The sequence below is a fragment of the Lissotriton vulgaris genome, chromosome 11, assembly GCF_964263255.1.
Source record: "Lissotriton vulgaris chromosome 11, aLisVul1.2, whole genome shotgun sequence".
NCBI lineage: Eukaryota > Metazoa > Chordata > Amphibia > Caudata > Salamandridae > Lissotriton > Lissotriton vulgaris.
Window position 1 is genome coordinate 99,048,197 of NC_141699.1, and position 16,314 is coordinate 99,064,510.

At 49.8% G+C, this 16,314-nt stretch overlaps 1 protein-coding gene across 1 annotated transcript; it reads left to right on the forward strand.

Moving 5' to 3' along the window:
- Positions 1-1,956: 1,956 nt before the first annotated feature.
- Positions 1,957-11,871, forward strand: LOC147679037 (T-box-containing protein TBX6L-like). The gene is made up of 9 exons (XM_086944709.1): positions 1,957-1,975; positions 4,381-4,525; positions 5,576-5,678; positions 5,892-6,056; positions 6,593-6,739; positions 7,692-7,762; positions 7,990-8,081; positions 9,319-9,502; positions 10,646-11,871. Exons 1-9 carry the CDS (start codon positions 1,957-1,959, stop codon positions 11,055-11,057), a joined length of 1,338 nt encoding a protein of 445 aa, XP_086800835.1. The 3' UTR covers positions 11,058-11,871.
- Positions 11,872-16,314: the final 4,443 nt, after the last annotated feature.

Consider the following 16,314-nt stretch of genomic DNA (forward strand, 5'->3'; position numbering starts at 1 on the left):
CACTTTTTTCCATATTAAAAGTGACGCACTTGCGGGGCAACGGGGGCTCGTACATAAGCCCCACCGTGTTTAGTTCAGCATTCAATGAAAATATATCGATTTTAAGAATATGTATCGCACTTTTATCAATGTGAGGGAGATTTTGAATCATTCTATCCATTTCATGTATATTATGTACAATTATATCCATCTCTCACAGATTGTTGCAGTTTTGTGTTTGTTTTGTTTTCTTTTGCTATGTAGCGCTGCGGTTCTTTCCAGCATTACTGTAGTTTAGGAAATTCGTGTGAATGCAAATGTACCTAACACGTGTATATCAAACGTGCATATGAAATGGCATTTTCCTACTTACAAAACCGACGATTTATTCTTGTTATTTTTTATTTAGTTTACGGATGCATAGAAGTACTTTACCAGATCAGCTGAATTTAATCTAGCGATCAATGAGGCAATTATAGATGTCACAACCAGATTCTCTCACATCCATGCATAGAAGTCATTTTCGCTGCTGCAGCTCGTGCCAGCCACCAGGACAGCTGGGCAATGATGGTAGCGCGGCCTTTCTGTGATGTCACATCGAATATGATATTAAACCGGCTGCAGACAGCGCAAGGTGACTTGTTTCGACTTTCAGGGTCTCTGGCGCTGTTTCATAACCCACAGAAAGGGCGAAGGGAGTGCTGGCTGTCAATGTATCCAGATGTGGGTGTGATGCCCTCTCAGGGTGGCACCGGAGGGCACCGTGGCCTGGCACAACACTTGAGAAAGCTAGACCCTGGCGAGGGGGCTCCAAACCTGGCGGCCCCTGTGACAGTCTGCATGTAACATGCATGTACCGGGCCAGAGCTTGCATGTTCCTCTGTGGGGATGAAGTGAGGTGTCAAAGCAGCGTGGGTGAGAGGGCGCTGTGCCAACAGTGCCACCCAGAGAGGCTGATATGGATCTCACATGCCTGCCTCTGCCCCGAGTCTAGGGGCACCTTTGTAAGGGTTTCTCTCGCCTGCGGAAGGTCCAGGCCAACCCTAGTCTGCCCAGTGTAGAGCGCCAGGTGCCCGGTCTTACTGTGCCCTGCATCCAGCCCTGGTCAAGTGGTTGCCCTTTAAACCCCGCTCTGCAGAGTCCGCTTGCACCAGAAACAGTTTTACCATGCTCCGTAGTCTGCCAGCTTGGCATTGGAGCCAGGTTTTTTATGTCTGCTCTGCAATTTGCCCGGTTACCCGAGTGCGCCTCATGCCATGGTCAGACACCTGTGCCAAGTGTGACCAAGTGCGGAGTTTCACTTACACTTCTGGCTGTGCCCTGTAAACTGCCAAGGTGTACCAGGGCTCAACTTGCCCATATAGGCTGAGCGCTCTGATGTTCCAAGTTGGCTTTGGTGTACCACGTGCCCACTTTGGTTGTGCCCTGCAATGTACCAGGATGCACGCGTGCGCCATTCGCCCATGTTTTCTGTTCCATTTCCGTGCATTCACCTGTGTACCACTTGCCCACTGTGGCTTCGTGCCAGGGCTGCCCGGAGCTCCTCTTGCCCGTGCTCGGCTGTGCCCGGCCGTCTGGCCTCTGTGGATTTGAAAGTGTCTGCTGGCTGGGCCGGGGCACCCTGCCCCCGTGGGGTTTCCTGTGTGCCAGAGCTGTGTTAATTTTTTTAATGTGCCTCATCCCAGCCCTGAATGGGCCTTCCTCCCTTTGTCCTGTGCAGACATCAAAGGGCCGGGGAGGGGGGCGGGGGGGCTGAGGGCGAGTGGATTGGGGCTGGGGGGGCGGGTCGCTCCTCCCCCCTCATTAGCCTGTGATAAAAACAGGTCTCACCTTCCCTCAGCACTCACAAACCGGCCTTCAGCCCTGGATTAGCAAAGGGACGCAGCCCTCCCTGGGACAGGACCATTCGCTGCCTGGCCTCTCACCCACCACTGGACTTGGTACCCATCGGGACGCGCCCCCGACACACTGGACAAGATGTACTCATCACTGCCAGGTAAGTCCCTCCTGGAATGGGGAATTTAGGGAGACCTTCTCTGGGGCGCAAAAGTCAGGGCCACTCGCCCAAAGTGCCTCAAACGTTGAGTAGGCGCCAAATACCGCGTCTCGAGGCACTTGTTATTTTGTGTGAAAAGAAAGTAAAAACAGCGTGAGAAAAATGTGCCAAAGTGAGGGGCTTTCCATAGTATGGAGTGCACCTCCAGGCCGGGGTCTGGTTTTCACTACAGTATGAAATACGCCTGGAGACCGGCCTTCTGGGCGCTGCATGTTTTTTTATTCTAGCTTGAACTGCGCATAGGGAGTAGTTATTTTTGTTTATTACATGAACTGCGCCTGGAGACAGGCCGTCTGGGCGCTGCATGGTTTTTTATTCTAGTCTAAAATGTGAATGGAGACCAGTCATTTTTTTTGTACCATAGCGTGAAATGCGCCTGGAGAGCTGCCATCTGGGCGCTGCGTGCTTTTGATTCTAGCATGAACTTCAAATGGAGATCGGCCATCTTTTTTATTTTTTTCTTAATTATTTATTTCTTGGCCAATGTGTGACTTTAGTTAACTTTTCAAGAACGCGTTACGTACACTATAAGGTTCCGCCGCGTTCCCGCTAAACGCCCTGAGATGTGAAATGTTGGGGAGTGTTAACGCGTTTGATTTAGAGGGTTTCACAATACGGAATGTCGAAAAGGAGGCCGCAATGTCCATGTTACCCTGGATTTACGCTTGTCAGCGAAAACAAATCGACGGTTGTACATTTATTGAAATATCCTATCGGTTGTAGGAATACCTGCGCGTGGTGAGCAGCCGTTGAGCCGGGGCTGGAATTGTGAACGAATGGCCCCGTCTTTAATTAGCACTGTGAGTAAAACCCGAACTCACGGACACAGTGAGCAATTTGGGGCACTAACACGGGGAGGGGCTTGGGGCACATTGACGCGGTGTGAGGGGCCCGGGGCACATTGACACGGTGTGAGGGGCCCGGGGCACATTGACACGGTGTGAGGGGCCCAGGGCACATTGACACGGTGTGAGGGGCCGGGCACATTGACACGGTGTGAGGGGCCCGGGGCACATTGACGCGGTGTGAGGGGCCCGGGGCACATTGACGCGGTGTGAGGGGCCCGGGCACATTGACGCGGTGTGAGGGGCCGGGCACATTGACACGGTGTGAGGGGCCCAGGGCACATTGACGCGGTGTGAGGGGCCCGGGGCACATTGACACGGTGTGAGGGGCCCGGGGCACATTGACACGGTGTGAGGGGTCCGGGGCACATTGATGCAGTATAAGGAGCCCAGGACACATTGACACTGTTTGGGGAGGTTGTGGAACATCACAATGTGGGGAGCACGTTTTCCCTATCAACTATCAAAGTTTTGCTTCCAATCCTCCTGGGTCCAGTGGCGTAGCCAGGGTGCTGTGGGGCCCAGGGCAAGCTGTTAATATGCCGCAAATTATTAAGTATAAAACACAGCAGTAATCTGGGTTCAATGCCACTGCACCTGCTGCGCCACTGGTAGCAATGCCCCCGTCTGGATGTGGTCTATGCTGCATAACTCCAGGCAAGCACTGTGTATTTGCTTCACCCTTCCCCCTGCAGACGCCAAGCCCCGGTGCCGCTGCACCTGCTGCACCACTGGTAGCTACGACCCTGCCCTGATCTGGTCCCTGCTGTATACATCCAAGCTTGTGCTGTGTATCTGCTCTGAGTCCGACTCACCCTCTCCCTTCCTCCTGCAGACACCAAGCCCCGGTGTCACTGCACCTGCTGCACCACTCATAGCTGTGTCTGGGTATGGTCATCCTGTATAAATCCACGCTTGTGCTGTGTATCTGAGACACGCTCACCCTCTCCCTTCCTCCTGCAGACACCAAGCCCCGGTGTCACTGCACCTGCTGCACCACTCGTAGCTCCTGTGCCTGGGTATGGTCATCCTGTATAAATCCACGCTTGCGCTGTGTATCTGCTCTGAGTCCCGCTCACCCTCTCCCTTCCTCCTGCAGACACCAAGCCCCGGTGTCACTGCACCTGCTGCACCACTCGTACCTGTGTCTGGGTATGGTCATCCTGTATAAATCCACGCTTGTGCTGTGTATCTGAGACACGCTCATCCTCTCCCTTCCTCCTGCAGACACCAAGCCCCGGTGTCACTGCACCTGCTGCACCACTCGTAGCTCCTGTGCCTGGGTATGGTCATCCTGTATAAATCCACGCTTGCGCTGTGTATCTGGCTGCTCTGAGTCCCACTCACCCTCTCCCTTCCTCCTGCAGACACCAAGCCCCGGTGTCACTGCACCTGCTGCACCACTCGTAGCAGTGCCTGGGTATGGTCATCCTGTATAAATCCACGCTTGTGCTGTGTATCTGCTCTGAGTCTGACTCACCCTCTCCCTTCCTCCTGCAGACACCAAGCCCCCCTGCGATGCGGCGTTGCCGATGAACGACCCCTCTTCACCCCAGAGCACCGTCGAGGCCGCGCTCGAGGACGCCGACCTCTGGAGCAAGTTCCACCAGGAAGGGACGGAGATGATCATCACCAAGTCTGGGAGGTCGGTGGCGGCTGGGCGAGGCTGGCTGGGAGGGGGCGATGATGTTATGAGTATGACTGGTGGTGCATGCAGCAGTGACGTGGGCCACGTGGTAAGGGGTAGAATGGGCAGAGACCTTATCGGTCCTGTCATGTTAGGACAGCTTATTTACCAACTTGTATGGCTAAATTTACAATGCTTATACAGCACACTCAACCCACCCCTCTAGGCAGTGCTTAATTTGTGCCGGTGGCCGGCACTGGTTTTTTTTAGGGCTTATTTTTATTTATCCCGCGTCTCTGATCCAGCAGAAGAGGAAGACTGCAGAAAAGGGATAAAAAACATAGGAAACCAGTGACAAGGAAAGGAAGGGGGGGGGGGATAGAAAAGGAACTTGCAAGACTTAGATAAAGAAACTGGGAAATATTAGAGGGGAAAGAAAGGCTGGAAGATGAAGACGTGGCAGCCGTGTTTGTCGGCAGCGATCGTGGAAAGTTCGTAAGGAAAACTTTAGGCCCCTGCACTTAATGTTTTTTATTTAGCGCTTGATACAATGGAATAGAAAAACACGGTTTAAAAGATGGCTTGCTATTCAAACGTAAGTTACAATTGGACCGAGTTCCTCTAAACTGGATCCCAGAACTGAGAAGTGCTCACCGCATCTAGAAACATTTTAGGACACCATAGCTGGGATCCATGTGAGGGGCAGTCTGAATGAGTCAAGGACAATATAACGCTCTGAAGAACTTCCTTTGGGGAAGGAGACGTCTAGGTTTTAACTTTTCAAAATGGCTGCCGGGCACCACCATTGAGGTGGCTGGACTTCCGGCCGCTGCTTCCTCAGTGGTGACTTTGCTTCACCATCACAGGAAGTCCCGCCTTGGAAGCAGCAGCCCCAGCAAATCAACATTACGGCCCCCGGTAATAACAACAGGGCTTTTTCACAGATCCCCTGATGGGGGTAGACGACTTAGAGGAAATAATTTTGCTTGAAGTTCTTTTAATGCTCGCTCCTAACAGTCCAAAAAATCACTTTCTGGTCACTGATTTCTGGTGTTTTTCTCTCTCCAGGCGTATGTTTCCTCAGTGCAAGATCAGGCTGTCTGGACTCCTGCCCTATGCCAAGTACATACTCCTGGTGGACTTTGTACCCCTGGACGCCCTCAGATACAAGGTATGCAGAGCTCTGTATTGATCCTCAGGGAGGCGCTCTACGGGTGGCTCTCCCACTTTTACTGTCTTTCCCCTCTTTCTCTTCCCCTTCTCTCTCTCTTCTCTTTCCTTCTTCCCCCCTATCTGTCTCCCTCCCTCCCCCTCTCTTTATCTTGCTCTACTTTCTTCTCCTTCTCTGACCTGTCTACTTCTTTTGTCCCCCCTCCCTCCTCAGTGGAACAAGAACAAATGGGAAGTGGCAGGAAAGGCTGAGCCGCCGCCACCCTGTCGTACCTACATCCACCCAGACTCACCCGCGCATGGCAGCCACTGGATGAAAGAGGCCATCTCCTTCCATAAACTCAAACTGACTAACAACACCCTGGACCAGCAAGGGCATGTAAGGACGATGAATCTTGCGGGGATGTGTGCCTGTGGTATGGGTTAGCAGCAGTGCTTAATTTGAGCCGGTGGGTTCCGCTACTCGGCACCTGCACTTAATTGTCAACACCAGCGCTTGTGACAGTCTTGTCACATGGTGGCGCTGTCTGGCTAATTTAGAGATGACCACAACAACAATTAATTATTAAATATACATTATAAATGTATTATCTGCTGCCCAAGCCATTGGTTTAGTTTTAGGGGCATGTAATAGTCCGGTTGTCACACTTGTAGCATCCTGATGGTTAGTAGTTGTGTTATTACTTTCATTGGCAGCATGGCAGGGTGTTGTGTGGTGCAAGCTGCAGTGGCCTCCTGACGAGAGCCCTGGCACAAATTAAGCTCTGTTTGGCAGGGTGGGCGGGGGTGATGGACATCAATGTGACTTACATACCACCAGCACGTGACCATTGGTCCACTTTCTCCCATCACTACCAGCCTTCAGAAGCACCAGGCTGCGATGCTGACCTCATGCCCTTCCTTCTCTGCCCATAGGTCATTCTGCACTCCATGCACCGCTACAAGCCGCGCATCCACCTGGTACAGGCCGAAGACCTCTACAGCATGCGCTGGGGGGTCTTCCAGATGTTCACCTTCCCGGAGACGACCTTCACCGCGGTCACTGCCTATCAGAATGAGATGGTAAGGGGCGACCAATGACAGCCACTCTCTGTGCTTGCATCATCAGGAGCTTGGTGCTACTCAGTTTTCCTACTCCTTCACCCCCTCCCTCAAACCACTTGTTTCATAGGGTTAGCTTTGTAAATTCTAGTTTTACAATTAGCCTATCGAGCTATTAGAATGTTGTAATCTTTGAACAGTAAAAAAAAAGGTGGTCGAAAACCATTGGTCGAAAAACAAACTGGTTGATAAAATAGTTTGAAAGTTTTTCTTGAAAGAGAAAGTATTTTGAGTGAAGCTATTTTAAACCATCACCGTGTTTTTACATCGTTTCTTGTTTCATCACACCTTTTGGTAAGGTGCAGGCCGCGGTGGCTGAGACCTGTGATTTAGTAGCATGCACCAAAATGTTCTAAGAATGGAGATACACATAGGAATGTATTTAATCCCATAATATTGTTACAGAAAGATCAGCTACATTTTTAAGAAAGGTTTCCAACAAAAGATTTTAGCCAGAAGTAAGATGTACTACGAAGGGTACATTTTCAATATAAACGTTTATTTTAAAAGGCATTCCAGTAATTTTTATTCAAGAGACAATTTAAACCTTAAGAGGACCCTATATTTGAGAGACAAGCCCCCCCCCCACCCCCATCTTGCCTCCACTGAGTTACCCATCCCTCTGCCAGGGAGCCCAGCCTCTGCTGGGTCCAGGTCTGCCCAGCTGGCCCTGGCTCTCCCTGGGGCCACGGGGTGGCTCGCGGCATTATGTGTCCATTGCAGTGATCCAATGCTGGCAGGGCCAGCTCGACCGTTCATCTTTAAGGGGTTCATCAAATGAGTATCAATTATAGTCCAGAAGCCGCGGTACCAAGCGCTATATAAAACTTGTTGTTATAATGTTGTGGTTTTTATACGCTTTAGATATGCCATTTTCTAAGTGTGACCGTGTTCTGTTTGTTCCTTTTCATAGGTGACAAAACTCAAGATTGAAAACAACCCCTTTGCCAAGGGTTTCCGGGAGCATGGGAAGAACAGCAGAAGGTAGGATGCTGGCAAGTCTTCTATGCGCTAGGTGGAGGTGGGCGGGGCTCTCCACCCCTGACTGACACTAGGCTTCTTTAATCACTGGAACGCAGTTTCGTCCACGCGTTAGACGCGGGGGGGGGTGCGCAGTGACGTCTGTTATGAAAGAGCCATGCAAAGCCCAAAGGACATGCTGCGAATGTATCTATGTGCTCAAACTAAAGACACACTTGTTCTGTTTGCAGAGAACGGGTCCCAAAAAAGCTCAGCAACAGCCCCTCGAAGGAGCCAAAGAAGAGAAAGCGGGAAGAGGAGGAAGGCTGCTCCAATGACGCAGGTAATGGCGCCCTCGGGCTCTACAGAGAGAAATGTTGGTTCTGCTTTCTCATTGGCTAAGTAGTTCTGGTTTGGAATATTGGATCTACTCTCTCATTGGTTTAGCGGGGCTGCCCGAGCTTGACTGTCTTCATCCAGAGGAGTTTATCTCTGGTTTTGGTAGCAAATGGCTTCTCTAAAGATCCCTGTCAGTGTCATGTTAGTGGCCACAGGGACCCCTTTCCACCCAACTTTGATTTCTTTTACCCATTTTATACCTATTCAAGCCCTCTTTTGCCTAACAATACTGAATGATTGGGCACAATTACTATTATTTCACACAACACAGCACAGCACGAGAACTTGCTGCGTTGCGTGAAAGGAGAGCAGAGAAATACTGCATATTTACAAAGATATGGAGCGGTTCTGCTCTCTTCTTGCTCCGGAGCACTGTCCGCTGCCTAGCGCCAATACAGGCACCCTTGCACCATAGTATATCTGCATAAAGGCAGGATAGTTTTATTGCAGGAAGGGACACCTTCCTGCACAAAAAGAATCCACATTCCTCTTTATCTGTGTGCAGTAACAAGGAGAAATGAAGATAATTCACCTTATTACGCCTAAGCGCAAACTCAGGTTTACAACACTTTGTAAATCTCGGACTGCGTCATACCAGGGTGGATACATGGGAACGACCGTGCTCCACCCATTTACCCAACACCAAGTAACACAAGGTAGCCCTCATGGCTTAGTAAAAGGGAAAAAGGATTTTGCCTCTGGGCTGCACCACAAAAGTGACACACACAACCATGACTCGAAAATAAGTCTGCGTCTATATGTTGAAGGTTGAGATAAAGAAATGCATAGAGGTGAGCTATAGAAAAAGCTCAATTTTCCAGGGTAGCCCAGGGGCATAACAATAGCACCCGTGGTGCAGGGGGGCCCGAAGCTCCGGGGGCGCCCTCTGGCATTGAGCACGGGTGGTGAGCCCATGGTCTGAGAGCTCCTGACTGGGTCTGGATTGGTAGGGGGGGGGGGGCTCCATGTACTTTGTAGGGGTGGGGGCCTCAAGTTTCATTACACCACTGGGTGTACACCTTGGTAGGTTGGGGCCCTGTGCAGATGCTCACTTTACCCATGCCTTACAATGTCTCGACCCTTGCGTCTGCTCCCTTGGTAGAACCCGACCTCTCACAACTCTAGGGCTAGCAATGTTTGAATATCCCGCGCCCTCACCATTCTTTCTTTCCTCCACTTAGATCTTCTGCGAGCGATACAGGTGAAAGAGGAGACTCGACCGGTCCAAGTGGGCAGGTTCCCCGTTTGGGGGCAGGGCCAAGATGGCGGCAACCGAATCCAGCCGGGGTCGCCAGAGACTAGCGGGCAGAGAGCGCCTCCCAGGGAGCAGCAAGTGCCAACGCAGTCCCCCTATAATGCGTATCGGTGAGTCTGCCATCCGGAGGGGTAGAGTCAGAGGGGGCATAATGCTGATGTACCTGGAGTACCGTTGCTTTCCAGAAACCCTGGATGTAATGTTTTTATTGTAACAAGGGACAAAGCTTGATGCTTTTGTCCTTTGTATTGAACTATTACTGCTTAGCAACAGCACCGAAATCGTAAGGCGGGGAATTTGAAATGGTGAAGTGTTTTTAGAATGAAGTGTCCCTAGTGATACACAGATTTATGACCTTTCAACGCACTTGGCCTCTGGCCTCTTACCTCTGCTGTCCTGGTGATCCTGGGTGACTAATGACCTGTTGTTAATGGTACTTTATCCAGCAAATTGGTAATCAGCAATTGCTCGCCCGCTAAGAGTGGGCAGCCCCCAACACGTCTGCCTTACAAGATGGCGGACGTAGGAGGATAAACCCAATATTCAAAGTTAAAGAAACACTGTGAACAGCTCATCACAGGTGTCTGTTTCACCCCATAGATGGACCATAATATGTTAAGTTAGATTTTACTTTCTACTGAACAACAAAGGCCTGCTGGTTCCACAGTTAGTCTCTAGGTCAGTGATACTAAAGTACGGCAGGGGGGGGGGGGTGGTTAGGGGGTGCTTACGGCCCTCTTGACCTTAAAATGCGGCCTCTTGGTGTACAGCAACACCAACTGCTGTTCATTTGCTAGCACTAATTTTAGAAAAAGATGATAGATAAATGGGCAAGCATTTTTTTATCTGCAAATAAATGCTTGCAAGTTTAACATGTTTTAGAACCTCCTTAGAGTATCCACACCACATTGTGGCCCCTGGGTAAATGTTTGTGAGTACCCATGCTCTCTTGTCTAGACGATCTAATCTCCTAACTGTGAAATGATTGTGCCGCCCTTTCTACTTATGTTCAATCCATTGTGCAAGATGGACCCGTCCAGTTCCCAGGAGGGAAAGTCGAAAGACTAATCATTATCAATGACTATCTGGCATTTTCCACTTCCATAAAATAAAAATAAAACACAAGCACACAGTTAGATGGAAGAGTTCAGATTCTTGGTCAACGACGTTGTGTAGTTCTCTACCTAGTGATTGTATGGTCTTTGCTAGTGGTCTGGTCTCACCTGTCCTCTCTCCCACCCCCCACCGTTCAGGTTCCAGGATGTGGCCGAGTCCCACCATTCCCCTGCTCGAGATGTCCCGCAAGGTGAATATCGGGGGAGAACGCACCCCGCAGACGTGGCTCAGGTGCCGGAACCGGAAGTGAAGCAACTGCCTGAAAGCTTTGGGGCTCTACCCCCATTTCACCCCGCACATGACCTGCCAGGAGTCCACAACATGTCTGCCGACCCAGCCGGGAAGCCCGGGCTCCGGCCTCCTCTGTACAACCCTTACGGAGCCGAGCCAGGTCTGGGACAGTGGATGAACCCGGCTCAGAGCCAGTACCGGCCAGTCAGCTACCCGCCCTTCCCAACGGACTACAACTCCCAGGCACCAGCGGGGCACCCACACGGAAGCATGGCCGACTGGAGCCAGTACCCTCTGTTTCCCTACTCCTGCTGGTAAGCACTCCAGGTGGAAGTGAGCAAAGCTCCCCACCCACCAGACGCTTGGAACCCCAACTGACCTGGATGAGGGGGTGAATTAGCAGTTGCTGCTGTCGCAGTGTTGGCCTATGAACATCTGCCCCCTTGGGACCCTGAGCTGGAAGGTTGGGTTGCACAGATCCAAGGCTCTTCTGAGAGACACAATCTTGTGCGAGACTGCTTTTTCTTCCTGCACAGGGCATGGCCTCTGTCCTTATTGGGTGCGAAGGAGTGAGTGCGTAACCCAGAGACGCGTGTTGCCTCAAATGCACCTTTCCATGCATGTGACTGAACCACATTTCTTGTGAGAAATGAAGCAAAAAATGCACCAGGACTTTTGTTGGTGGAAAGGGAGGTGGTCTGCAGTCAAAGATTCTCTTCTGAAGGAGACTGTTCCTGTTGGGGGGGCTTCTTAATACACTTTATTGCAAAGTGCTCTCTCCATTTCATTTCTTCCTCAGTTCCAAGGTACCAGTAGGAAGGGTCTTTGGTGCATCACGTGATGGTTGATCTAACAGCCTCTCATTGCTAATGTGGGAGGGGGGGTGCAAGCTGGAAGGGGGAAACGATTTTTTTTGTTTTAACCAAGATATCATTTTGACGTCGAGCCCACCATGTCCCAAATTGGGAAATCTGATTTTCAGGGCTTTTCATGTCATTTAGAGTCTTCTAATGGTGGCACAGTGAGGCTACTGCCTCCCTTCGTCTCTCACTTGCATCTGCCTTTTCTTTCATACATTGTCTTTCTTTCTGCAGTACCCCATCACACTAGGATCACAGGGCACGCTATGTACAATTAAACTAAAATGTAAATAAATGAATAAATACAAGTATTGTTGTTCTCATGGTAATTGTCTCTTCTGGTGACTCCAGTACGTCTCTCCGACAGCATTTCTTTGTGATGTGCTTGTCCTACTGATGGGTGCACACTTCTCCACTAGGGTGTGTGTGTCTCTTGGAGGGAAAAGATAATGGCCGTGCCCAACTCCACTTGTCCTGCCCCCCCCCTGGCCCCACCAGCGCAGTAGTTGAATGCCGCCCCCTGCCACACGTAAATTCCAAGTGCATGTCACTCAAGAGTAGGGCTTGTTTGAGATAATACATAAGCCTACAGATTAGCTTAAAATGTTTAACTATGGCGTTCTATGTAAACAAATATTCACGCATGTGTCACTGTTGCCACTTATAGGTTTGACACACTGGTTTTTACCTGGGGCCAATTGTAGCCATCCCCCCAAAAACACTTCGAGTGACTCTTGTGAACTTCTAGGAAGTTAGCGCCCTGCTGCGTGCATTCATGGCTGACTGACCTGCCGTGAAACTGAGCAGTCCTTGATAACTGGCATCACTGCCAACTGGTTCCTGTCACTAGAATGACTGTCCACTGGTTCCTGTCACTAGAATGACTGCCAACTGGTTCCTGTCACTAGAATGACTGTCAACTGGTGCCTGTCACTAGAATGACTGTCAACTGGTTCCTGTCACTAGAATGGCTGTCAACTAGTTCCTGTCACTACAATGACTGTCAACTGGTGCCTGTCACTAGAATGACTGTCCTGGTGCCTGTCACTAGAATGACTGTCAACTGGTGCCTGTTACTAGAATGACTGTCAACTGGTGCCTGTCACTAGAATGACTGTCAACTGGTGCCTGTCACTAGAATGACTGTCCACTGGTTCCTGTCACTAGAATGACTGTCATCTGGTGCCTGTCACTAGAATGACTGTCATCTGGTGCCTGTCACTAGAATGACTGTCAACTGGTTCCTGTCACTAGAATACCTGTCAATTCTTCGTGTTGTCAGATAAAAGCCCCAAGCTGCATGTTGGGACTTCCGGCTTCTTCCCTCCTGACATGAACTCCCAGCATGCTTTGCGCTTTTAGATGTAAACCCAGGCCTGGCACAGAGTGAGCAGGGCTCGGCAGGTTGCCACCTCTAAAACTCGAGTCGGCTCCCGCCCCTCCATGTTGTCATGTTCATGTCGTGTGTTTCCAGGCTTTCCCTTACACATTATTTATAACAGGTGTGTTGGTTTATTTGGTGGGATAGAAGAAAACCAGGACTGCGACAAACAGATTGCCTCAGAGCATCACACCAAGTGCCAGGACTGAGTTGCCTGTGACACGGGGGTGTTGGGGCCTAGGTCACCCGAAATCCCCCCGGCCTGTGGGGATTTACCCCGATTTCCCAGGCCAGTCACTGCTTGCTGTGCTTTCAAGTACCAGCCTTTGTCCACTGGTGACGTATTCTCCCGTTCTGTAAACAGGGTAACGTCATATCCGGCTTCTCTTGTTATTTTTAATGGGTGATTAAGGCACCGCTCACACCTGTGAACATGCTAATTGTTCTCTACTGGACGAGAATCCGCCGTGTCCGCTCTGCACTTACGGATGCAGCGCTTCCCATCGCACTCCTCGCACAACCGCCTACCTTTGTCCAAATGAAAATATAATTTAGCCGCTTGCCCGGCTATCCATTTTTGTGGTTTTATTTTTCTAAAAACACCAATTTCATCTATTTTATAGGGGTTTCACGGGCACTGTTCAGTCCCGCTTTCTGCCGGAGTTCACCCTGTACCCATTTCACGTGTTCTGGCATCAGCCAAGCCGAGCTATCTCGCCAGCAGCACTTGCAATGCTGAGGTTTTTGAGCCTGCACTTACGGGAAACTACGAATCCCAGAATGCAATTACCTTAGTACTGCATATGGTTATGGCTTCATCTGACCTGATCCAAATAATGAAAATCTACCACTAGCAGGGTGCGTAGATAGAATAATCCGGGCATGGTCGATCCACAGTGGCGTCTCTTGATGTTTAATGACAGCAGGGCAGAGACCAACGCCTGTGACTTCTAGACGTGAAGAGTGATGTCACAGGTGTATAGGTAGTAGTGGGATGCCTGACTCTACTATGGCCCCTGCCTGGAGCTGACAGGGCAAGGAAGGAAGCTGCAGGCAGTGCCACCATAAAAATCTGTCGTCACAGGTTCGGGTAAGCTTCGCCCCCTCTGGGCACATTTTAAGTGTTTGGTCATGGAGGCACCCTTTAGCAGCGAGGGGGGGGCTCCTTCGATCCCAGATGCAGCCGCAAAGACTGAACAATTTCACCTTAGGCCTGGTGGGCAGCATGAGATCAAAGTATGCTTTTGAGGCATACTTTGCATGCAGCACATTCCTACTCTCTGCTTGCACTGGTGCACAAACTGCTGCGGGCACCTTTGCACCATGGGGCAAGTGTTCCTGCATTTTAGGCAGGATTGTCTGCGAAAACCTTCCTGCACCAAAGCAATCCTCCGGCAGTTTCCTCGAAGTGTGTTGCAGAATGAAGCCCACTTGGAAAAGGAAATAACGAGGAGAAATACGGATATTTTCTCCTCATTGTGCCTCTGGCGGGGTGGGGTACAACCTGACAGGTTCCCAGGTCTGCCAGAAATGGGAATACGTCAGATTGCATGGGTGAATGAGTACCATCTCCGACACTCCACCCCCACCTCCTCCTTCCCCCTCGCCCCCATCCACAGAGGAGCACAAGGCAGTGATGTGTGCTGATTTGTGTTACTCTGGATTTATCCAGCCACGCAGGTGCCTCTAGTGGGGCCAGGGCGATGCTAATCCTAGACACATATGGGCCCTGGCTTCTAAGAGCGACTTGACTGCATCTGCATCGTGATGTAGTCTTCTTTCTAAAGTGTCTCATGGTTGAGGCAGTCCTGGATACGGGTATGTCGTTCCGGACCCTGGGAGCATCTGAATGTGTCCAGCTGAAGGTGTGCCAAGGATTACCATTGTTGTGTGTGTGTAACACACAGTGTTAAGCAAATCCAGACATAGATAACAGTAAACATTTGGGGCCTCATTTATGAGGCCGTGCGTCACTTTTACGCCGCCGGTGCATCACTTTTTGTGACGCACCACTGGTGTAAAAAATGTGACTTGTTGAACCAAATTTACAAAGTGACGCATCTAGGTAGATGTGTCACTTTGCAAACCCCTGCGCTACATTATACCTGCGCCAGGTATAATGTATGCAGGGGGGCGTTCTGACGCAAGAAAAGATCATAGAAGTGAGGCAGTGAAATTTCACTGCGCCATTTCTAGGACGCAAATGCGTCAATTTCTTACACCTGCCTCACAGCAGGCTTAAGACTGACGCAGCCCCTTTCACATGGGTCTTGCCCCATGTGAAAGGACACATTGCTGGAGTTGCGTCACTTTTGTGACACACTCCAGCAATGCGTTACTTTTGCGCCATGCAAATACTGACGTATATGTAACTCCTTACGCAAAGATGCGTCATACTGTTAATATGACGCATCATTGGTGTCGCGAAGAGGGCGCAATGAAAAGTGACTCATCGCTGTTTTGACGCAGCGATGCACCACTTTTCATAAATGAGGCCCTTGGCCTTTTTGCTGCGGCTGTAAGCTGCTACCATATCAAGACATTTCCTATACACACTTGGAACCGATTTTATGCAAGTGGGCAAAAAGACCATTCACCGTTAACTGGTTTTAATGCTTGAAACTTTTGTATATTTACATGCTCCCAAAATACCTCTATCTAGTGGCTGGGTCTGGAAATATCTTTATACTGTAAAGAGTTTCTGTCCAGTCAGTTTGATATAAAATAACGTCATTCACAAGTGCTTAATGTCCCAAAACGCCACCTCAATTTTAGAATTTTTTTTCTGCCGGTAAATTCAGTGGGGTACAAAGGATGCTTTCGGAGGTACGTTGAGAAGCTGAGAGTAGACCCCGACGGTGAACGGATTTCAGGGTAGTTAAGAAACGAGTTACCTACCTACAACACAAATTTTGCAGCTTCCCCTGTACTTCACCATACAGAGATCTCCGGCCCTTATTTTGAGTGATATGAAGGTTTCAACTTTTCTCTTGGTACTAGTCTTATTGAAACCTACATGAAATGGAAAGCAAATGCATTAGTGAATTTGTTACTTTGGTGAAGCCGTAACAGTTATAGGCTTGATAGCCATGCACTCATTTTTGTGCCCAGTTTCTTTTTGTTGGTGTTTTCTTTTCGGCATTTACTAAAAGGGTACTTGTTTACTGTTATCCTGAACTCCAGTCCCGGAATTTGTATTATTTGGGCTCATTTTGAACTCCTGATCGAATGCTTTTAGGTGTGTGTTGAAAAACTTTATATTTTTGCTTATACGATAAGTCTCAATATTGTGGTACATTCCCTATACAGATGCCCTCTATGTTTTTGTCTCCAT